Raw genomic sequence first — 24,413 nt, 5'->3', positions numbered from 1 at the left:
CAAAACTGCACTTATCCGGCTTTGAAAATGTCGCTCAGAGCCAAATCCCACACGGACCTGCAGACGGTTGGGAAGTCCTCGTTAGACAACGGCCTGTACAACTCTTTCTCCATGAGCAGCAGCAACGTTAACAGAGGCAGCCGGTTTGGGAACGGGACAGCCGAAGAGGTCAAAGGTCTCTCCAGAACATCCAGGAGGCCTGTGCGGGTAGTCAGGCCAGTCAGCGCCTGCAATGGCTCCTTCCTCCAGATCAACCATCTGCAAGGAGAGCTGGTCAGAAAGAGGAAGGTAAGGAAGAATGGAGCAGGGATCATACACAGTGATCCCATAGAAGATAACAGTACAGCTGGAATGACTTATTATTACTTAATGATACTGTTGAACAGTATAACAACAAAAAAAGAAGACTGGCGCCAGTCTGTCTCCTGACGTCTGAACGTTTTGATGTCACTAAACTGTTCTGTTAAGTTTCAGTTCTACATCACATATTGCTAATGTTAACTTTCCTCAGGAATGTGAGGATCTCAAAAAAGAAAACAAGTACTTGGCTAACGAGATTCACATGGAGCGGATCATGATGCGCACGGAGAATGAGCTTACCATGAGGAACCTCAGGAACCTGAACCAGGAGCTGCAGGCTCAAGTCAAAGAGGTACACTCAAACACTGGATGTAGCAAATGACAGTCCATCACTCAAGAGATTAGGACACCTACCCACTGATCCTGGGCAGTATTAGGAAAGATATAAGCGATTTTACTCTTTGAAACTCTGTCCTCACATCAATAACACAGTCTGATGCCTGTAATGTGATGGAAGCTATGAACCATGCACAGAAAGTCATTAAGATGGTTAACAGCCTCTAATGTTAGATAAATTCTATTTTCTAAATTCAGACATGGGTAAATTGAGTTTTAGGGATTTTACCTTTTGTGCCACTCTGATATTTGTTTCACCACATTCCTGTTCCGTTCCAGATTAATTATGTTGTGACACATAACAAACCTGCAATAGATGAATTATCAATATAGTAAATAAACACAGAGGCAATACTGTATTTACTGTAAACTGATCACTAAGCATGCAGATGTGCAGCTATTCAGTGAGCTTGACACACTTGCGTTGAAGGTTAAAGACTGGAGTTGGCTTTTGAAGTTGGAACAGGAAGCAACCGTGAAACTGTGAAAACAGCAGTCGACAGCACATAAGTAATCAGAAAAAGATGTGATATCATAAACTAGAGTTAGGCCGCACATGTTGTAAAGATGAAACTCCTGCAGTAACAAGAAGAATGGAGCCACAAAATGTATAAAGTTTTTGTAAAAATGTTCCTCAATGCAAGCGAATAACATTACTATCACCAATGAAATGACATAAAGTCCTCAGGAGAAGTGCAACCCTGTAATTCAACCACGTAAAAGTAAAAGCAGAATACAAACAGTCAAACTGACATTAATTAACAATTACTTGAAATGTTACAGAATAAAAACTGGGAAAATATGACCTGTGGGGTTGCAGCTAATAATCATCTTAACTGCTACAATATCAAAGTACTGGTGAGACAGTATTTTGGACGTAACGTGGAACATATAACATGGAAGCCTGAGTTTAATGACTAGATAACAAGAGGCCGACATGAAGTTAGTTTAATAACGTGCAGACGATTTTGTCAAAGCACAGTATTGCTGCCTCTAAAGGGCTACTCCAGTCATTTAGTGCTGCCGGAAAGGCGAGAAACTTTCAAGTGAACGATTAAAAACTGATGCTGGAGAGGCTGAGATACTCTTATTTATATATATATATATATACATATATATATATAAATCTATTTTATTTTTATATTACATACTTATTTTTAGTCGACATGAGTCAAGCTCCAGAAATACTGGATCCTACATTTCCCATAACGCCCATGTACCATGTAGTAGTACATGGGCTGCCCTTTAATACTAGAAAAAGACTAATTTGAGTTATATCAACATTTTGGATTATATTTAGTCTCATATGCTGGTAGTAATTTTCAACCCCCCCCCCACACACACACACAGTTTGTTAACAGTGCCATGCCATGCCACACACAGGAGGCGGAAGTGCATGAATTCTCGGGGGAAGCAGTGACTTAGCTGTTCACAACATCTGTCTCACTCAGTCACACACACATTGAAGCAGACAGAAAGAAAGAAAGAAAGAAAGAAAGACCGGCGCACAGAAATGCACCTCTGCTGAGAACAGCTGGGGGACTGCTCACCTGAGAATGGATATATCGTGGTGCTTCACGGTACTTCTGCCTCCATAGCTGTACGACAGCCATAGTTAAGTTAAGAGAGAGGAATATCTGGAAGGGAGATGGATGTCTAATGGCTAAATAGCTAATTTGGCAGATCAATATCACCCTCATTTTGCTCAGTCACAAAGAGAAGAAGCACGTTTGGGAGCTATGGGGTTAATATGTAGCAAGGCCATGATGCAGAAACATGCATCAGGTAATGTGAGTAAAGATTTTAGAAAGGCAGTGCTTTGACACATAAACATATGCATTCAGATCAAAACGTGAATTTTCAGAAAATTAAAAACAAAAAAAAACAATGTAAGGAGTTTCTTATAATACCATTAACCTACATCCATTCACTCCACATAACCCTGGTTCTGACAGAGTGTGTGGAGTTGTATTACATCTAGAAACAAAGGCAGGCCTCTACTGTTTCCAGACCAAGTCACTACACAGTACACACCCACCCCTCTCTCTCTCTCTGACCCCCACCAGCTGAAGCAGAGGCTGTATCAGAGCCAACAGAGGGCAACGTTGTGCTCACGAGCTGTAGACGAGGCGGAGGAGTCCAGAGGGGAGGCGGAGAAGAGCAGGGCCCTGGCTGAGGCTCGGGCCCTCGCGTGTCACAGAGACAAGGAGGCAGCAGAGGCCGACAGGGGCCGCCTGAGTGAAGAACTGCAGCTGCTTAAGAAAGAGGTACACTCACAGAAAATGTCAGCTGATCTGCACATTCAACTAAGAACAACGGAGATAATTAGAGGCAGCAATTAGTGTAACTATAGTGCAGCATGTAATGTATACGCTCCTTGGGTGCTCCATCAGGACTCAGGGGTGACACATCCTCCCATTTCAGCAGTTAGTCTTTCCCCAGCACATCATACAATAGTTGTTGAAAGAGTTGTTCAGTAAGATTATCAATACAAAATGTCATGCAAGGTTTTCTGATTCTTATGTTACAAATGTTGCATTAAATTTATCTGTGGAAAAATCAATTATATAAAGCAAATGTTTCAAAACAAACTATATTATATCTAATACACCGTAGATGTCAGATACTTGTTTTAATGAAGGACCAGCATTGGCTCAATATCCCAAGAAATCAATAATAATAAAGAGTCAATTCTTTTCATTTAAAATGTGAGGCTGGTGATATTCTATGTTTTTCTTCAAAGCCAACAATGAATTGATCCTACTAACAAGTATTGTCTGATATCTTGTGAAATGAAATAACTTGTAAATCATCATCTGTTTCCTAATTATATGTTGATGAGCAGAGTATAACCAGAGTGAATGTGGGATATTTTTAGCACAGTTTTCTAACAAAGTTCTTTCTCTCTGTTAGCAGAATCAATAACCCTGAATCAGCCGGGGCATAAACAGGATCTAACATCATCAGTGGAATAAATCGATTCAATTATGACCTGTGAGATTTATTCGGCATCTCTATTTTCCTTCTGTAGCACACGGATCTGCAGCTTTTACTGGCACAAACGGAGAAAAGTTATTTTGAAACCAAGCTGAAGCTGGACCGGGTGTCTGGAGATAAACAGGCCCTGCTGCAGGAGAACAGCAGCCTGGAAGGAGGCAGAGATGAACTCCGACACAAGCTGAGAAAGATCACAGAGGAAAATGTCCATATTAAAGAGAGGTAGGTATATTTCATGAGCAACTGGCTCTGAACATTTTGGGACATCAAAACTGCACTGGACAATAATTCTGTATAAAAATACACCATTGAATAGGAGGCAGAGCCACTAACTGAGAGACAGATGCACCTTATTTAATTCTTCCTTCAGGTATGGCCATTGAGAAGGACTAAGTTAAGTAGAATTAGAATGAGAAGAAACTGGAAATTAAATGATTGTTTTCAGAATAAGAAAAGACAAAACAAATTTGATTCTAGAAAAGATGTCGAAGACATCTAGCAAAGTCAGATTGTTGGGTAAAAAGGGTCTTTAATAACATGGCTTAATGTTAAAATCTAAAAAGGTATTACATTCCTTTATGGTAATGCTACATTAATCATTAATCATCAAATTTTGGTTAAGAGGAGACAGAGGGGTGTTGGTAAATGCTGACAGATTACAGGTTTATAAAGTTGTTACTGTTACGAAGCACGAGGGAGGCGTGGACCCAAATGCAGAATTTCAAAGAGAGTTTATTACTAGGCAACAAAACGAAAACCAAAAATCACCACTAGGGAAAAAAACACGGAAACAAAGGCAATCCAAAAAACCAAAAATCACCACAAGGGGAAAAGTCACTCTCTGAGGCAGCGTGGCAGGAAGCTGGAGGCCGATCGGTAACACTCTCTCTGGGATCACGTGGGAAATAGTTCGACAAGGAGTGAATATGAGGCCAGTGACAGTTACGGCTAACTGTAATTGCTTTACGACACATCCAGGAGACACAAAGAAACATTACCAATCATTTGGAGTCATATATTACTCATTAGTCACACATACTCATGAGTGTGCTGAGGTTTAACAATACTACACTACACTGTGCTGTATAAGGAAAACTCAGTAGGACCAAGGATAGAGCCTTGGTGTACATCAAAGTCATTTAGAGTTACTCACAGTGTCAAAGTCTACAAATAGGAATGAAATAGTCATCATATATAACTTTTATCTATAATAATAGGTAATAACAAAACTTAATTTATGTAGCACATTTCTTACAGGGTTACAAAGTGCTTTAAAAAAAGTGCAAAACAAAAAATTGTATATTGTCATTGACAGTAGTGTTAATCCTGCTGTTACATTACAGCAGCACCAGAATACATCATTTAGGTGCATCTATGCTCATTAGAAGATTATTCAAAACACTTAGAAATGCAATTTCTGTGTGCAAGTACTCTACAGAAGAGAAGGTGATGGGTCAAGGTTTATTTTTCAAAGAGAATAAATCATTGCTCATTGAATGCAATCAGGTGCACAGTGTGACCTGTTGTCCGTTGTTATTGGAGGGCAAATAGTCTCTCAGAAGGGAAGCTGGAACAAAGTCAAGGGCAATAGACGAGGAATGTTTTCACATTATATAAAAATAGTTAGAACTATGTAGCAAGGTTAAATGTCAAACTTGATTGAGCACCTTATCAACAAAGAATATAGTGGGAATGTACTCTGCCTATTAGAAGAAATAAATCAGCACATAACAGCAAACCATGTAGCTGTATATCAGATCAAATATATCAAGTGTTTCATATAGCTGAAATACATCTAATGCTCCCTCTTTGGGCCACCCAGTGCTGCATTTATACATTGACTGTATAAATACTTGAGCTCTATTTAAACTCTAATTTGTCAGTAATCAGAAAGGACATATTTTCTCCTGCTGAGCATAAAGCTGGGAGCATAAATTGTAGGATTAGAGGAACATCAGATCAGATGAATTGCTGCACATCCAATCTAAACAGTGTTCACCACAAAACCCCAAACATCAAAGCAGATGACGCCAAAGGTCATAATCTCAGTCTTTACGAGTAGATAGTGATCCTGACATGTTTTTTTGGGGCATTTTTGTGTATGTTCTGGATGAATTTGAACTCTTAGCGCCCTGGGCAGTGTCCAAAATCAGCTGTAGCCAAAATATACTTCGTCTTAAATGATGGAGGAATCCTTGAGGTTAGCTAACATGCTTCCAAGGTTTACAATTGGTGTAACAATTATGACCTTTCACATAACAGCTCTTTGAGCATAGCCAAGGCCCAACCAGTGGTGCAAAGTCTTTCAGGTGCACACCGTTTCCCCAACAAAGACCACTGCAATAAAGACATAGATGGAAAGTGAGCCAAGTTGATGTAGGAGGGATCCCGAGGAAGGAGTTAGGGATGGAGGATTGACGGATAAGTGTTGAAGGGATGAGGGAAGGAAACAGAGCCGTGGACATATAGATGGAGGATGTAGATGGACCAGTGTCATGAAGACAGGAGGTAACCAGAGGGGTCAAGACTCTGCGGGGGAAGCTGTTATGTGCAGGAATGAGATGAGTTCAAGGTGTGGTCTTTGTTCCCGAACCTACTTATACAACTTCATAAACGCAGGGGAAAGATGAGAGCTTGACTGGGAGACAAATGGGCTGAGAGGAGAGCGGAGGAGATGAAGGAAATGGGACATGATGAAGAAAGAAGAAGATTTAAAAGGAGGAGAAAATAGTAGAACTAAAGATGAAAGTCAAAGAGCAGAAGGGCTGTGTGATTCAAAGACAAGTTAAACAAGACATATGGCAGGTTTTAGAAGGCTACACAAAGTAAAACCCTATTAAATCACACTTCTTCACCTTCATGTGGACACAAGTACAGGTGGTCTCTGTGCAGTGTCAGTGATACTTCAAAGGAAAAAACTGAGAAAATTCCTAAATCCAGATGTGCTTAGTTATTTTAGATTTATCACATAGAACCAAAACAATTTCTCTGCTGTCCGGCTGTAAAAAAAAAAAATATAATAAGACAGACTGGGATGGTAATTTTAGTCTTGTGTTTACAGTGAGATGAATCTGAGGCGCAGAGCGGTGGCGTTGGAGGAGGAGAGCAAAAAGGCCAACCAGGCTCAGCGGGAGGCCGAGGCCGAGAGGCGTCTGGCTGAGAGGGAGAGGCAGGAGAGGACGGCCGAGTGTCTCAGCTGGAGGGAGAAGCACCAGGAGTTAGCTGACCGGTTCAGAGCTGAGGAGGACCTGAGGGCTCTGAGGCAGAACAAAGCAGTAAGGAAGTGCCAACAGCATCTTACGCCTGTTGTTTTTTAGTTGGTGGGATTACAGTGCACCTGTACACCATTCATTTTAAAACATAGAATAACTGACAATGTAATTACCAAACATTAATCCACCCAACATTCCCCCTCCAGGACCTTCAATTTGTATATCGTTTAATTGGACATAATTTTATCAGCCCCCCCCCCCACACACACACACACACACAATGATAGTCACTAAAAAACATCTAATCAACAACAAAAAAAAAGGCACCGTCAAAGTTGTTATCTCTGGATTCACACCAAAGTCTTGTAAGACATGTCTGAAGGGCTTCAGTGTCATTAAACATTGATAACACTGTTGCACTGTGTTATAAATGTCAGCACACAGCAGAAGTAAAAAGCTGAAAATTAAATATTACATTGTACAAGTTGCCATCTGCTTGCAAAGATTATGACGTGCTGTCTGTAAAGTAATTTATTTATCTATTTGTTTTTTTTCTCCACAGTGTCAAGCCAACATCAAGAGTTACTTCCTCTGCATGACTGAAAGCGATCAGCGGGTTAAAATTCTCAAAAATCAAGACGGAACCCCAAGAAACTTCACGGTGAGATGACTCTACGGCCGTGCTCATGACGTTATCTACTAAAGTGTGCTGCTGCAGGTGCAAAGGTCTGAGCTGAGGGCTCAAGTGACCAGTTCTGGTGTCATGTTATTTTGTTCAGGAGGGAGACCCTGCGTTCATCTACACCTCTGAGTCCAGTCCTGAGGAGCCGGAGAGGAGTTCATCCAGGTAACGTCACGTCCACCAGGGGGCTCCCAAAACAGCTGTTAACTTTTCAGGAACAAAGAGAAGCTGGATGACAAACCACTTTTGGCTTTATTACCTGATGGTTTCAGGGATCCTACACCTTCTTCAAAGTCAAATCCAAGCCACTTTAAAGCATTTTCAAGCTTTTCCTGTGTGTGGTAAATTACATTAAATTAGACTCAAGCAAACTACTCAGGTGTATTATATGAATGCATTTGAATTTTAAGAAGTTTCAAGCACTTTATTCAAAAAACAATACATTAAAATTCACACTAATTCAAAGGTTTCCAGCACTTTATGGAGTTTATGGGTCTAATGGCTAAAACAAAGGCCTCAAATCATGGATATATTGGATATATGAGGTTTTCATCAGACAATGACAAAATATGAGGCCCTCTATCCATTTAACAAGTCTATATGATTCTTATGTGAAAGTCTTATATGATTAAATCAAATAAGGTTACAGCCTCCATGTGCTTATAGCTTCATATTTACTCTCAGAAATGAGAGAAAACTAGTGGCAGCCTGGTTCTCTTGGCGTTGCATTACAATAACCCACTAATATTCAGTTAACCCTTTCCTCAGGACCATGTTCAGGGTCTCTGCCCCACACACGGGGAGGGATCTGGGTCCGAGCCACTTTGATGAGCTGCCCCCCTTCGGAGGAGAGCGACCTGACTCTGCCCCTCAGCGCAGAAGCAGGAAAGTGGTGGATTACTTCTGGATCCCCACAGACCAGGAATAGTCCACAACTGGTAGCAGAGAAGATTAAAACTTGCCTTGTTTGGACATGATGGCAGAAGATTTTTTACAATTTTTGGAGCGGAATGATGATGTGGGAAACTGCTGAGATGACATGGCAGACGCCCAAACTTCCAGGCTCTGGTCCAACCTCCCAGCATGCCCGTCTGTCACCATACAGCCTGAACCAACCACTCCTGCCTCCACATGGCACAGCTTGCTTTTCTTCCTAAGTTCTTGTAAAACACTTCCAAGGTTGGGTTTGGTGGCATTCAAGGACTCGTAACTGGCGTGTTTTGGATTATTTGGTGTGACACGATAACATTTCTAGTCCAGAATAATGGCTCACTTGTTAGGATGCAGCTTCAAAGAGGTTCATTCATTCAAATAACAATATTAGCAACTCTCTGTTTTTCCCCCCCTAAGCTCCATGGAGATCTCCAAAATGACTTACAGGGGCTATTTAAGAACTGGTGGTTTGATTTTACCATTAAACAGACAAGTCTGGGAGTGGTAGACTAATGTGGGTCGCCTTGTTCATATCCCCACAACCTTTTATTTGCCTTTCAGCGGCGCATCAAGAGTCCGGGTTCCTCCCTGGAGCTGCTCACTGATCAGCAGACTGAGAATCAGATTATTTTTTAGAGGAAGTGTGTAACAGTGTGAGGCATTGTGATGCCGAGCTTGAACGTGTAAAGAAATGCGGCCTAAATAAAAGTGGAAAATCATTTTGGTGCTCATGTACTGGACTTTATTGACATTAAAGCAATAGAGGTGCACAATAATTTTTAATACCTTTACAATATGATCCAAATCCATTGCCTTACACATAAACATGGCTTGTGAGCACAATTCATGTTTCTCATCATTGCTTATCGTTTATTCAGCTTTTACTTATTTTAGTGAAGGGGGGGGGCACAATTACAACCCATCTAAAGGGTTTTCTTTTTTTGTGCCACTTGAAGAAAAACATTAAAAATTCACTTGTTTGATTTTTCCGTGTTGAGCTTTCATAATAAGCCACATCGACACCGTCACTCCAAGTTCTGGGCTAGACCAAACTCTGAAAGCCCACCTTTTAACAGGTACCTTTTCCAAGGGGGGACGCCGAGCCTTTGAATGAATAAAAACAAGCTTTTAGTTCCTTCTTAAATATTAACACTTAAACCATGTGAAGCTTCAGAGGAAAAGTCTGCTTCGGTCAATTTATTGTGCAATTAGGCCGGGACTAAATCAAATACTTCAGCATGTGCTTGGGCTCCAGGTTCTTCTTACGTCGATTTCATTATCTCAGCACAAAAAAAAAAAAAAAAAGAAACAACAAACGAAAGCCCATCTAACTAAGAGGTAGAAACACAGGCAACTTTGAAACGTTACGGCAGCACACCAATGATTACAACTTTTTTTGAAATATTGTAACATTTGGAGGATGATGAGCATTGCAACCACTCGTGTAATAAAAGACAAAGAGGGACAGAAAGGGGTCAAATCTCCTGATGGGGGAGACGATCACACAAAAAAAAAAAAAAAAAATTGGCTTCTAGGTTGAATAAACACGCACTTTATGCTTCTGTAGGCTCCTCGTCGTTCATCGTACTTTCTTAAACAAAGGCTGGATGTCACGTATTGTCTTTAATTTTCACTATATGGATGACCGTGCAGCCTGTCTGGTGATTTTAAACCCCCTCTGCTGTTTTCTTTTTTTTGTTTTAAGATCACATACGAGTGTGATGGAGGGGGAATCCAGGCTGAGCCCTTACAGAAGACCACAAAGCAAATGAAAGACAAGACCTTGTGTTAATGATCTTATGCTTTTAACTAGCATTAGCGAAGCGGACCACTAATTTTACTTATTTAGGAGGAAATCCTACAATATTCTTAAATAAAGCAGATTCCTATTGGGGAAGGTTTAAATCAGTAAAAAGTTGGAAATGAAAAACATGCCATACAGTGAAAAAAAAGTTACAAACTTAACACAGTCAGAATAAGAAAGAAAAAAAAAAACAACAACACATGGTTGAGCCACTCCAGACTTCAGAATTCATGTAGTTGATCAGGACACAGATCCAAAATCAAACATCAATTAGGCACCAGATCAAAAGATGCTTCTCAGCCTATCGTCACGGTACGGGTGGTAACACATGAGGCTCTACAGGTACAAGCTTTCGGTTTATATTTGCGAGACAGAAGCAGCCGAGTGCCACGTGGTAGTGGTTAAATTACGCATGGAGTTTAATAAAGGAAAGGCGACTGTAATAACAAGATGAGGTTGATCTTCTACACCATGATGACTCCGCTTGGTTTCTCAGTCTGCTTCCTCCTCAGACTCCTCTTCCTCCGCCGTCTCCAGCCAGGTGAGCCACTGGTTGACCTGGCGGAGGGAAAAAAAACATTCAGTCACAAACTACATGGAAACTCCCATTACTACAGACAGAAAACAGACCAACGCTGTGATGGCGTCACTGTACCTGGAATAAAGCTTTTCCTTTTCCAGGGAATTCTTGGGTAATGTCTTCTTTCCATGCAAGGAAGGCTTCTTCTTCGATGATCTCCATGTCGTAGAAGTTGACAAAGTAGCGCAGCAGCATGCCTTAGAAGAGAGGTTTTATTTTTTTTAATGTTTCAACTAAAAAACTATCAATTTTGTTCCACCAAAATACAATAAAGCATCTGAAACATGATTTGTATTAGACTGTATAGTATTTATAGTGCATCCAAATCATTGTTTTAGCCAGTGCTGCTGTACCTGTAATACTGCTGCTCATTCTCTTAAATGACCACATTAACATTTGCCTCAGAATTATGTCCACATTATTTACAGGAGGACATTTTGCTGTTTTCAGGTGGACAACTACGTAATTAAACTTATTTTGACGTTTGTGATACATCTACAATAATAACTGTCAAGCCATTGTCAGCCAAGCTCTGGCAGACCGTCGCCGACCTGGGGGTGCTGTACCTTTAGGGAACGCGCTGGCGTTGCAGTGCACCTGCAGGGCGTACAGGGCGCTGACCTGCAGCTCGGTATGGTCGTGCAAGAACTTCTGCATGACAGGCTTGAAGGCCAGCAGCAGCTGTTTCTCCTGCTCCAGCTGCTCTTTGGAGGGGGCAGCCAGCTGCTCGTCGCAGTCCGCCACGCACAGCTCCTGGGAGATGTACTGGAGGAAACTGGGAAGAGATCGGAGGACACTGGTCCAATACACTGTCTTTGCATTTCTTTAAATGTATACGCCTTCGTAGTAAAGAACCACGCCACGACTTCAGCGTCATCCTGTATACATTTTGTATGCAAAAAGCAGAACTGCTAAGACGGCAGCAACGATGCTACGATTAGGAGTCAAAAAATGTTATTCACTCATTGCTCAATCAAAAGCGCCACTGGTTTACTGGTTCCAGCTTCTCCATTGTGATGATTGGTTTTGCCTTTCTCCTTTTTACACGCGTTTTTAAGTGTCATCTGTTAATGGAAAATGTCCCCTTAGGGTGTGAGAAATGATTATGGGAATTCAATCTTTTCTGACCAAATGACTGAGCTAGAAAATAATGGGCTGATGAGTTCCTGGGTCTATTTGGCCAAATTTGGTCTTAAGCTTACATGTTATGTGATTAAACTAGTCTTAAATTTGTATATAGTGTCGTATTTGTATGTAGTGTTTTGATATTTTTAAAAGATAATCATAGAGGTTTCATGCATTGCTTGAGCGTCCGTGTTCATCAAAACAAACTCGGTAAATATCCGCTGTATAATACCTGGTCATGAGGATGTTGACAAAGCCTTTATCAGTGTGAAGCTTGGGCGAGATGTTGTCTTTAATCCACTTGTAGATGGACTGTGGAGAGGGGTCTGCCTTTATCTGCTTCAGCAGCTCCTTCTCCAGCTTCAGCAGCGGGAACAAGAAGCTCAGGCCCTTCCCCTCCAGGATCTCCAGCATGCGGTCCTTGTTCTGATCGATTTCTGCAGAGAAGAACAAGTCAGTGATGCTGAGGGGGTCACAATAGTAACAACCGTTGCCTCAGGAGGAGGTATTTGGGAAGAGGAGTGGGAGCTTTCAAACGTCAGTTACATTTTATAGGGCAGGTGCTGTGCTGGAAATATTTATGACTGTATCTTAAAATAAAAATGATATGAAACAGGTGTGGGGGGGACTAAACACATTGATGGGCAGATCCGAGGGTGATGGTCCTGTATGTAACTGCCATAGTAATTGTTCATGCTCCAAAAGTTTGGATGGCGACACAGAATGTGATGAAATTTACAAAAATCACCCGCAGTGGTGGGAAAGAGCGAGTGCGCTGATGTAGTAGTAAGAGTGAGTACGCTGATGACTTGACCTCACGCTTGACTTGTGGCTTAAAACCAGGACCCTGAGTGCGAAATTTCGTACCATCTCATGTGTAAATGTGTGCTGGTATGACAATAAAGTTCCTTGAATCCTTACATGGCCCTCTACAGAAAACAGACCCACTAGGTAAGGCTGCCTACAGAGACCACACAAAGGCTTTTCAAACATTTGTTGTGCTTGCCAGCTAGAAGTCGATGTGGCAAAGGCACAAAAAAAAACATTTTATCTGCACAAAACAAGGTCTGAAAACAGAGCCTGTTTAACTCGATGGCCCAAGTGTTGAAACATGATTCTTTAAATAACCTGGTACAGTTCTGGGCTCCCAGAGGAGCCTCTCTGAAAACACAGAGTATTTGAGAAACTCAGTGACATCCTCCTCTTACTCAGTGGCCTCTGCGTTAGTTTTAGAACTATAGTGTACAAAACTACTGTTGACAGTGCTTTGACTTTTCCCTTTCCTGCCTGGTGCCCCAAAGGCCCTCGACTCAACTCTTTACGAAGAAGAGGAGGAGGAAGAAAGCGACGAGTGTCCTGACAGATAGCTCCCGTCCTCTCTTCATCTCAGTGAGGCGCTATAAGGTCCCTCTGGCAACTAAAACTGTGGTTCAAGACGTCTTTCATCCCAAGTCCCATCAATATCCTTAACTCACAATGACTGATGGAATGAAGCCGAAGACCGATATGAAGCGTCTATGCGTCGTACTAGCCAGCTCTGCTTTTTATGTTGTTACTTCTTGTGTTTGGTGAGCAGAAGACAAATTTCCCTCTGGGGTGGACGATGAAGAACAATTCAAGCGACGTCCTCAGAGGCTACACAAACAACGGTTGCTAGAGAGAGGTAAAAAGGCAGTGAAGTACCTGGGAGCATCTTCTGCATGTTGACCTTGCTTTGCTGGAAGAGGTCAGTGAGCCACTCTCGGTCCTTCAGCTTGGCCGTCTGTTGCAGGCAGAGCAGGAAGAGGGGGAAGTGGGTGCCGTTCTCCAAGGGGTGAGCCAGCTCCGCCACGCTCACCAGCTCTGCGATAATGGCCCGAGCCGCAAACTGGGCCAGGTAGGACTTCACCAGGGGCACGTCCAACTCGATCTTAGGGCACTGGTCCAGGACGTTGAGGAAAGCCTGCGCGAGTGGGAGGAAATGCCAGAGCAGGTATAATGACGTGGTTTGCCTTCTGGGCTTATTTGTGACAAATACTCTTTGATTCATTACAGCAACTCATCGTTAGCTAAAAAGTACTAAAATCATGTGGCGGTTGGTTGTGGATGGTTTTGGACCGTCCTCTTTTAAGAAAATCCCTGAGACGCTGTGCTGGATTTAATAGATAATATAATTTCTGGCAGGGACCAGTAACTGCAACTGTAACCTGCTACCATTATACATTATAAACTACTGCTGCTTACTCTGACTACTACTCTGCTTACGCATGGGGGATGCGTGTACCTGCATGAAGTTCTCTCCAGTGATGAGGCCCTCAGTGCGGAGCGTGTGGATCAGAGTGCTTGCATGCTCCTTGTCCTCATCAGGACGATCCAGGGAACACACAATGATCTTACTCAGCATCTCTGGCAGGAAATGCTTGGGAGCCTTCATCTCTCGCACGCCGTTCACAGCCTCCGTCAGGTTCTTGCTGTTCAAGTACTCAGTCATGATCGCCTCCTGGAGTGAAGATTTCAGCACAGAGAAATGAGCTGCAGCCAGTTTGATCACCAAATATGACACACGCTCTAAACTGCTGTGACTACTCAGACATGAAGGTTGCACTTCCATACTGCACTCCTTGCTGGTGTTTCACTGTGCCCAATTGAATTTGTAGAACAATTCTCTATCATTTATACTCTACAGCAGTTCTACGCTGAACACAGTGGCAGAGATACAATCTGTTTTTGCCTACCGTCATTTTAAGAAGCTCCTCCCTGGCAGGAGGTGGTTTCTTGTTTGTCTTCTGAGGTTTCTCTTGAATGGGTGGAGGGTTGGTCTTCAGGCCAAGCTGCGGAGGCTGAGGAAAATTGTCATGTGATTATTACACAGTTATAATTAGGTCCCTATAAAACACTTAACATTTCAGGATGATTGGGTTTTCCCTTTAAATCTAAAAAACATGACATTTTCTTCCACACAGTTCTGTATTCTTTACTCGTGCTCTACCCTCTCATCCATGTGTGTGTTAGTTGACCTGACCTAGTGGCAAACTGTGAGAAGGGATTGTCTCTTACCTGTCCCAGAGGGGGGGTTTGGGTGCGTGGGGGCTGGGCGCTGGGAGGCATCATGGTGGGGATCTGGGGCTGGAGCTTGGGGACCTGGTTCTTGTTGAGGAGGAATGACTGAGCAGGCCTGAGGCTGATCTATGGGATCACGAAGCGCCGCACCATGAACACAGAGCAAACAACAAGATTAGTCAAAGTTCAAAAGGAGAAAAAATTTGCATATTGGTTAAATCCATGCCCTCATATCTCATAATCGCATTCAGCGGACCAGCTACCAGTTTGAAAAAAAGAGGAGAGGGAGTGGGGGGAGAAGGAGATCAAAGACAGAGTAAAAAGTACAAGAAAGACTGGTAGCAGGTTGTGTTCCTCAGAATAACGCGTCTTTTTATAATCACTGGGCACGAACACTTGAGTGGGTCCAACAGCACCATGTAGCCAATAATGCTGGTGTGATGCAACGTTGAGCAACATCATGTTTCAACTTTTATTTTACTTTCAAATTTTTATCTTACACATTGATTAGTGCACTACATGATGTTTTTGTCAATATCCTCAAAACCCAACAACAACTAATTCTGGTTACCTCATCTGCGTTGAGCTGTCCTTTCTTGCTAAATCGTGGAGGCATGTCCTTGGACTGGACCTGCTGCTGGGCGATGTGGTTCTGGTTCTGGTTAAGGAAATGCTGGTTCTGAACCTGTCAACAGTCACATGGGCAGAGAGATTCATTTTTTAAAACTCTGACCTCAGGATTTGTAGAGAAACATCAATCACTGTAAGCCTGATTAATATCCATTTTCACCTGGTTGGACTTAACAAAAGACTTTGGCCCCATGTCGAACTGTGACTGCGGTGGAGGGGCGATGTGGCCAGCGTGGCCGTTGAAGAGCGGGTTGGTGCGATGGCGTCCCATAGTGGGCGAGTACCTGTCCTGAATAACCCCTGGGCCAGTTCCTATCCCACTGCCTGAGAGAGCAAAAGTACAAAGATAGTGTTAGCACAGATTTTACACTGGACTGAGTCCAATCAGAGGAAACATTTTGTGCACCACAACAACTTTATAGAGGTTATTCTAATTGCAAATGAAACATTTTAAAGAGCTTTATGAAGGCCGTAAGAATTATAACATAGACAACATGAAAATTAAATGAAAACATGATTAGATGTGGCCGCACAGGTCATGACACCAAGGGACAAAGCCCATACCTGGCATCTGTCCAAACATATCAGCCAATCCTCCGAGAGTCTCCCTGTCCAGTTTCACTCTGTTGGGCATGAAGGGGCTTTCCAGGAAGAAGTCCATCCTCATCCCCTGAGACATGGGTGCTGGGATGAAAACACCCAAATCCTACAGGAACACAGAACAGAGCTTGTGTAATCAAATTGTCCAATAACATAATTACAAGTCAAACCCAAAACTCAACTTGAATTCCTAAGAGTTTTTAAGAGCTCCATACTGAGGGCTGGGCACCATGATGTAGTCTCGCTCTCTCTCTAATGTATAGTGTAGCCTACTCTCTCACCCAGATGCACTCTTTGATTGATTGAACTAGTATTGTTATCAAACCTGAAACCTGACTGCATCCTGTGCATAGCTTACTATCAGGTCAATGCCCTGCTAGCTCACTCCTTAAAAACAGGTTACTTGCTGATTAGGTAGAAAATGTTTGCTTGGGAGAGAGGATTATGTTTCAAGTTCACACATGCATGCCTCAACCGCAGCTTCTGGTGTAGAACATTAACTATTAATCATCCCAAAATGTGGGCGATTTAAACAATGAGCACCATAATTTCGCTGAGCTCACTTTCACTGCATCCTGACGGATCTGGTTAATCGTCTTTGGTCCATTGTCGATGAAAGCCTTGCGGGGGACCCAGTTGTTTTCTCGCAGTTCCACTGTGTCTTGCAGCAGGAAGCGGATCCTAGCAGGCAACTCCTTGTTGTTCATTAAGGATCGCATTCGGCCAAAGTACTGATCCATTAAAGACTAGAGAAAGGATGGGGACAGGAGAGAGGGAGTGAGGACAGATGGAGCTTGTACATACAATGTAGCAGCAGGTTTTGCATTAGCGCTGGCTGGGAGCCAAGTGGGGCTTTAGGTGAGGCTGTGTCCAGCCGGACGATGAGCTTAGCCGGGACCCGAAATGACACAGCCGACCCGAGCAGGATGATAAAGGCACAGAGAAAAGAGATTTGCAGAGTAAAAAAAAAAAAAGAATTCAAACCAACTAAAACCCAAATGTGAAATGTCTGATTTGCGTTTACCAACCTGATAGTCTTCTTGAATTGATATGTTCTTTACTAAAGCTTACAGGATTTTACTTCTGCATGCAGCAGCATAAGTAACTGGCTAGCCAACAAATAGGTCATGCATGTTTTTGCAACAACTGTCTGTTAACATGTTGCTTACGCACAAAAAGCCTCTCCAGATGCTTATGGTGCCAACAAAGGCTGGAGCAGTTACCTTTGCTTTCTCATGGTCGAGTCTCGGCCCAACTGTCCTCATTATCTGACAGAGGCACTCCAGATCCTCCCCCATATCCTTGAGCTGAACTCTCTTCTTCTTTTCCAGAAGCTTCAGAAAAGATTAAGCAGAGAAGTAAGGCAGGGGGTCATACGAGGTAGTCTGCTCTGGTTTAATGAAGCTATGCAGCATTTCTTTTGATTCAAGCTCTTGTGCAGTCGCATACAAAAAAAATAAATAAATCAGCAACAGTGCCTTCAAAAAAGGATGTAAATTTGAAGAGAGTGCACGTACTGTTTTGATGCACTTATGAAGGATAGATTCGTGGATGAGGTCGAGTTTGCCAAGTTCCCCGATGAATTTAATGTTGCCAAGCATCTTGATCTTGGCAATGGCACGCTGCTCCTCCTCTTCAGAAGTAAGAGGGTTGTCATGTTTGTCATAGACTGGAATGAAAGGAGAAACCGCAGTTAGGAGTGTACAGGCAGCGGTGAAATGGGCTAAAAAGATACTGCAACCCGACAAGATAGGCAATGAGATGAACTCACTTTCAACATTTCTGGTGCGGTTTTCAAATTCATCTTGAAGTTTGGAAATCAGCAGTCTTCTGAAGGTCTACAGCAGCAAAAAACAAACAGAAAAATGCATTATTCATTGGTTGGATTTCGCTCAATGAACAATAATAAAAACAAAGCACGTCCACCTCATGACAACAAATTAATCATTAAGTAAAGCCATTAGTTTTCTTCCAGGGTAGGAGTGGTACCCATGGCTTAATTATGGTCAGCTCAGCACAACAGGAATTGCAGTAGTAATTTCTAAGAGGAGAGCAAATGTACTCGAGGCTTGAAAACGTATTTATCTGTCCTGGAGAATGGGAACCGCCACACTTACTGTGCTCTGCTTTTGGGATGTTTGGATCTCAGATGAAGGGCCATCAAAGTTTGGTGCGTCCTCTGCCAAGCGCAGACATAGCTGAGCATAGAGCGAGCTATACTTCGGCTCTTCTAGGGCTTTGTCTACAATCTGAACCACAGTGACGGAGGAGAGAGGGAGAGAGAGAAACCAGAGAGGGACCACTCAGGTCATTAAAACGTGTAGCGTATGTGTATGAGTCACTCCGAGCCGCCTGCCAAGAATGGATGAATACATTTCCATTAAGCAGAGTGCTGAAGAATTAAAAAAAAAAAAAAAAAGAAAATCCACTCTTACCAGCAAGATGATTCCTTTAAGGACGAGTTTTGAGTCTACGCCCACGTTCAGGAGCTCAAGGCATAGCTTGTCAAACTTCTCAGGCGTGAGTTTGTTGAGTATGCTGACAAAAAGAAAAACAAAAAAGGGGGAAGGAGAGGCAGCAAGATAAGGAAGTCAGTATGACCAGGTAAGATCAATACGTCGCCATGACAAGTTATCTAAAAGGTTTTCCCATGCGTTTAGTTACATGTGGCAGTGTGCCAGAGTTTTGTGCGACCACCTCAGCAAAAACAAAATTCCATCTTGTGTTTCTGCGCACAACCTCTCCTCGTTTTACAGAAGCAGAAACTTTGAAGATACGCACCAATTTATACGCATTTCATAAAACAAACCCTGCTGTTGACAACCTGCATTTAGCCCACTAATACTAGACAGCTACAGACGTGAGTCTTGTGTGAATTCTGATGTCTAAGGATTACTTGTAGCTGTAGCTCCACACAGCCCGGTGCTAAATCAAACAATTCAGTATCTCATGGGGTGGTCACTTAAATGCTTAATCTGGAGATTCTACATAACGCTGCAGGCAAAGTGAAACAACTGTAAACTGTAAAAGTTAATCCACCCATGTGTTGTCTACATCGATGATGACCTTTCTCTGACATTTAAAAAGTTGCTTCAACATCCGCAAATAGGTTGAGGTAAATCTATAGCACTGATCATATAGAATTCCTATTTGTCACAAAAAAACCTGCATTCTCCCTTGAAAAAGCTGAGCGCAGTCCGGTAGCGAGTCGAAAGACTGTTGGTTTGAAGCCGTCAGTGTTTGTTGTAAGTTCCTCAATTACTGGGTTTTACTGTATTATGCATCAGTTGTAGTTCATCAAAAATTAGCCAACCATTTAACTGTCTAAGCACTTTGGGACAAAGCTGCAAGCATCACTTGATTTTCTGTAACAACACGGCCAATTAATCAGCATCTATAAATCCACAGGCTTTGGTCATTTAAATCTTATTAGCCACATTGGCGTTCTCATTCTTTACTGGCTTTGATTTTACTGAGAGCATAGTATTCTGTTGGTGTATGAGTTAGACATCTTGATTTTCTGATCATGAATTCAGAGAGGCATGTAAGCAACAAGAGAAATGTCCAGAATGATGAGGAGGGAGATCCAGAAGCTGCAGCTCAGCACAGCTCATGGTAGTTTATTTTACAGGTTCTGTAGGACTTGTATATTCCTTTATTTCTGTAAGTAATGAATTAGGAAAAACTACACACATTTGATATAAATATGGCTTAATTGCAGTACACAAAGTAAACATGTGCAGTAGTTGACTTCATTTCTCTGAGCTGGCTGCACACTGCCTCTGGTGGTGGCCACCAGCTAGCCTACATTCCTGAGGGAAACTATCATTTCTTCATCTTTTCGACTTGTAAACATCACCTGACACAGAGGGGAACGGGGCTTAAGTGCCGTTAGCAAAGCACGTGCCATCTTAATGACTGCAGAACACTCTGTCCCTATTGGACTCACAACATTTGGACTTGGAAAAAACGCATCAGCAACACAAGTAGCAGAAAATCTTGCAAGCAACAACTGTTAAAAGCCTTAAACTCCTGACAGTCTCTGACAGCTTTGCCAGCATTTAGGAGGAACTGAAATCTCATTTTCTGAAAGCTATTTTCTTGACTTCAAGTCCTGGATCCTTTGTACAAGAAAGTGCTCTACATTTAAATTTTCATATTTTTCCATTTTTGTCATTTGCAGGCCAAACCACACTAACTTATCTTCAGATGGGTTTTAGTAAATTAAGCAAGAATTGAACTCTGCACACAACCAAAATGGCTTTATTACCAACCGTCTTTGAGGCGCAAGAGATCAAAATTCTTGCGCTCTATTTTTGGGTTTGTCTGAATAAAAGTCAAACAGGAATTGGCAAGAAAAAAAAAAGGTCCCTGGGGATGGATAATTAACTCCTGAAAAACACATTCAGACTTGAACCTTACCCCCTCACTTTCCTGAAGATTGCATCGTGTCGCTCTTTTTCGTTGCTGGAGTTGACATCTCGTCTAGTGCTTCGTGAAGGAACCCATCTCTGAACGCTTTGCCCTGGGGTTTTCCCCAGGAACTCGCTGCAGAAACACAAAGAGAGAGACTGAGCCCCAGAGAACCGGATGACATCATGGCTGGTCCAGAAAAAAAAAAAAAAGAAATACACAAATGCCCTGACAATACACTTATTGTTCTAGCACAAAACCTAGTCGCTTACAATACTTATTTTACAAGTGACTGCACATTCATACTGCAAATGCTGCACTAACGGGTTTATCCAAGTCCAACTCTCACAATAGGGCCACAATAAGAAGAGAAAAAAAAACCTTCCTTTTTACCTAATTTTATCATTTACTTAAAATCAAACAGTTATTGGGTCCATTAAGTCTCTACACGCAGTAAAAACAATGTTCGTCCTTAATGTTTCACACATGTGAGGCTGCTTTGTTGAGCCTTTGTTGTAAAATGATCACAGACTGCCTGGTTTGTAGACACGCACGCCTTTTCTGTAGTTGACTGACATCATGTTACAGGACTTCTGGGTACTCAAATCAAAGTCTGTGGGACTTTTAGCCCTCTAATCATCCAAGTAGACCCCTCCACTTTTTCTACTCTCTCTTTTAACAGTTGTCACTGACGTCATAGCGTTAATTATTAAAACCACAATACGTGTGCTCTGGAAAAAATGCTAAATGACAAACCTGTTGCCGACAGTCTTGGGATAGTGCTGAGGTGCACCCCTACCACCTCCTCCCCCCGAAGAAGCACTGCAGTGGCAAACACAGGGTGGGGGGGGGGGACACATTCAGTACATTAAACTGCACAAGATGGAGCAAGTGTCTTTCACATGAAGCAAAATTAATTGCACTGCTTATTCATTCATTAATTGGACACTTTATTTATACTGAAGACAACGAGAGACAAGAGCTCTCAGTTACAAGTGAGATGAATTTACATTTTAAGACCCTCCAAACGATGCACAATTGTATTTATAAGAATACAATACAATCAGCAATGCATATATAAGATATCTTTATTAAATATGTTAGAAATTTTCTATTGCCTAGTTGTATTCGAGCTCTTGATGACTGCGTTACGGACGATTACTTAAGTGTTTTAACTGCATGGAAAGCAAGAGACAAACTGGGACTTAAAACAAATATTTGAAAGTAGAAACTACTTAGGGATAATGGCTTGGCCTTTCCAACAGCTTCATAAATAAACACTGCAGGATGCGTTTGAGTGACTGTTGCAATCGGTTGTTGGAGAGCCAGAGATGCAGCTTCAAGAATGACAAAGCACACTTGAAGAGCCACGCCAAATACAGAGCATTTAAGGTGATGGAGTGTGCATTAATGCAGTCAGTCGACTAAGTGTCTTCCACAGAGTTCACGTTTCACCCCGTGTCTCACAGTTCTGTGGTTTACACAGGGCAACTGCTCAAAGAATAAACCAACTATTTAATTACTATTAATTTGGTTTTCTGTTACGTCATTTACACGTTTTTCTACTGCCACCTTTAATTACAAGTCTCCTCTTTATTGTGTTTTTGGCTCTCTATTAGTTGATCTTTGCAACTGGGAACATAAATGACCAAAACATTATGTGATGCACAAAAACCAGAGGAACATTTTCAGGTGCAGAGGAAAGGTGATGCTGCTGTTCAATAGTTCAATTCAAATTTTGATGACAGCGTATGGAACTGCAAGTCAATGCAGCACATTGTCTGGTCACTCAAACTGGTTATTTCGATATTCATGATATGTGAAAGCCTCGTGAAGTTACATTAAAAGGCATTTTTGAGACCTTTAATTATGAGGACAACTACTTTGCTCACTGTCATAATAAAAAAATAGAATTTTCAGGAACCCTGACATGGTGCACCAAAAAAGCGCAACCTTAAACCCCCCCAAGACTGACTTTTACACTTAACATGCAAAATCTCACAGCATTTGACCCCAGTGTAGTCATTTTAAATGTCAATCCAGGATGTCCGACATCCTGTTTACAGTGACCCTGTATACTGTGAACTGGGTGTGTGCTGCCACCAGCAATATGCAACCAACAGGACAGAAATCCTCTTACGGCCCATTATGTCTACCCAACCCCCCCTTTCAAAAGGTTTCACAAAGAGAAGTGTCTGACAGCCATTTTGAGCCTTCCCACATCCTGCTTTGTTCTTAAGGCCGGAAGTCCCTGCCCAAAATGCTAGCAGAGGGCTAACCATGAAAAAAAAAAAAAAAAAAAAAAACACAAGAGAAAAGGATCCTCATGTTGGCATTTCCTGTGCAAACTTTTGGTGTATTACCTGAAACGAGAAGCACCCCCTTCTGCAATCACACTCTCCACTTTGGCGGCTTGACAATGAAGAATACTTAAAAGAATAAGAATAATAGGAAGGGATGGGGAAAACGGTGCTGAGGAAGGGAAAAAAAAAAATGGAGCGCAATTAGTAGCTGCAAGGGGAAAACAACACACGTTCACAGACTGCATCAGATGTAACATTCACGACCCGACAATAAACTGGGTATTTTAAGTTACCCAGTGTTATTTAACGACAACGTCCGTTAGCTAACGTTGACTTTTCAGTCGCTAGGTCTTTGTTACAGGCCTGGTCACAAACAAAAACAAAAAACAATCAAAACAACCCCTCTGCTGGTGTAACTTATAAACACGACAGCTTTACACCCTACAGATGTATTTCTTGAGGATCGGTGAGCTGGCTTCGCACGATGTCAACAAATGCCACAAAAAAATAAAACCCCGATTAAATCTGTGCTAGTTTCTGCTCAGCTACAACAAAGCAAAGGGTGCGCAGAGCTAATGCTAACATCACCCGCTAACGTTACCTAATTAGCTAGCTAGGGTCCATAAGTTAGCTAGATACGTCACGACAGCAGGGAAGATGTTTACCACCGCTGCCTACCATTGTTGTAGACATCTTTATAAACTATTTACACATGGCTCCATCGTTCGTGTAACGTTATGCGAAGAGAAATGTCAGTGCAGTTGGTGTTACGTCGGAGTGGTGTTACTGTCCGCTCCGAGATGATCAATTTGTGATCATCTCCAGCTGGAGATCGAAAACAGGACTAGCCTGCAAAACCCTAACGACAAGGCTACACCATGATGCAGTGAAACGGGGCAGGGCAGCGTGGTTAGCCGCTAATGTCTCCACTCGGCTGTACTTGTATCGCCATCCCATCATGGCTGAGACTTGAGGCCAGTTTAAACGCGTTATCGGCGTTAGTGGAACAGTCGTCATGTTCACATGGCATTTAAACGATGCATAACTATGTTTATTTTCCGGTGAATACCAACTTGACTGGCTAACTTTGGCGACGACGCCATTTTCTGCTTGGATGTAAATCAGCTGAGCCATCGGTAGGCTAGGATATCTGCCGGCTCCTAGGCTACCATGCTATAGTTAGCTTATGAAAGCTGATGTTAGACGTTTGTATCTTAGCAAGCTAGCTAGCAGAAGCCATTTTGGATCAGCCGGTTTTGTAAGGGAGAAAAATCTGCCTTACCTTTACCAAAGCAACTTCAGTTTTATATTGTTGTGTGACTACCAAAGAAGAAATGAGACAGTTGTAAAAGAAAAGCGGGTTATGAGACGGATACCAGGAGAGCTAAAAGCAGAAAGA

General features: G+C 42.2%; 2 protein-coding genes and 1 non-coding gene across 3 annotated transcripts; 1 reads left to right on the top strand and 2 right to left on the bottom strand.

The window, feature by feature from the left end:
• Positions 1 to 27: 27 nt before the first annotated feature.
• LOC139201182 (tropomyosin-2) lies at positions 28 to 8,515 on the top strand. Its single transcript, XM_070830440.1, has 8 exons — positions 28 to 288; positions 512 to 652; positions 2,763 to 2,963; positions 3,728 to 3,915; positions 6,755 to 6,968; positions 7,468 to 7,566; positions 7,685 to 7,752; positions 8,356 to 8,515. Exons 1-8 carry the CDS (start codon positions 28 to 30, stop codon positions 8,513 to 8,515), a joined length of 1,332 nt encoding a protein of 443 aa, XP_070686541.1.
• A 724-nt stretch (positions 8,516 to 9,239) lies between these two features.
• eif4g2b (eukaryotic translation initiation factor 4, gamma 2b) lies at positions 9,240 to 24,148 on the bottom strand. Its single transcript, XM_070830436.1, has 21 exons — positions 24,088 to 24,148; positions 23,075 to 23,183; positions 21,468 to 21,533; positions 20,721 to 20,846; positions 18,734 to 18,836; positions 18,416 to 18,547; positions 18,070 to 18,136; positions 17,816 to 17,967; positions 17,522 to 17,632; positions 16,862 to 17,044; positions 16,263 to 16,404; positions 15,859 to 16,022; positions 15,640 to 15,753; positions 15,066 to 15,194; positions 14,744 to 14,848; positions 14,293 to 14,508; positions 13,713 to 13,971; positions 12,262 to 12,466; positions 11,471 to 11,679; positions 10,980 to 11,101; positions 9,240 to 10,882 (listed from the first exon to the last, which is right to left on the bottom strand). Exons 1-21 carry the CDS (start codon positions 24,146 to 24,148, stop codon positions 10,817 to 10,819), a joined length of 2,841 nt encoding a protein of 946 aa, XP_070686537.1. The 3' UTR covers positions 9,240 to 10,816.
• LOC139202085 (small nucleolar RNA SNORD97) lies at positions 15,291 to 15,458 on the bottom strand. The gene has a single exon (XR_011584350.1). It is a non-coding gene; the product is annotated as a small nucleolar RNA SNORD97 (small nucleolar RNA).
• Positions 24,149 to 24,413: the final 265 nt, after the last annotated feature.

The sequence above is a fragment of the Pempheris klunzingeri genome, chromosome 5 (assembly GCF_042242105.1).
Source record: "Pempheris klunzingeri isolate RE-2024b chromosome 5, fPemKlu1.hap1, whole genome shotgun sequence".
Taxonomy (NCBI): Eukaryota; Metazoa; Chordata; class Actinopteri; order Acropomatiformes; family Pempheridae; genus Pempheris; species Pempheris klunzingeri.
Note: the sequence above shows the minus strand (reverse complement) of the source record. Positions and strands in the feature narration are given on the sequence as shown.

Bases quoted from the DNA above. Each gene is read 5' to 3' on its own strand.
- LOC139201182 (XM_070830440.1), top strand. From the start codon at position 28: ATGTCGCTCAGAGCCAAATCCCACACGGACCTGCAGACGGTTGGGAAG. The intron at 289-511 runs GTAAGGAAGAAT...AACTTTCCTCAG, and splicing joins AGCTGGTCAGAAAGAGGAAG to GAATGTGAGGATCTCAAAAA. The intron at 3,916-6,754 runs GTAGGTATATTT...TTGTGTTTACAG, and splicing joins AATGTCCATATTAAAGAGAG to TGAGATGAATCTGAGGCGCA.
- eif4g2b (XM_070830436.1), bottom strand. From the start codon at position 24,148: ATGGCTCAGCTGATTTACATCCAAGCAGAAAATGGCGTCGTCGCCAAA. The intron at 18,837-20,720 runs GTAAGGTTCAAG...TCTTTTTGTCAG, and splicing joins ATCTTCAGGAAAGTGAGGGG to CATACTCAACAAACTCACGC. The intron at 16,023-16,262 runs GTATGGGCTTTG...TTGCTCTCTCAG, and splicing joins TATGTTTGGACAGATGCCAG to GCAGTGGGATAGGAACTGGC.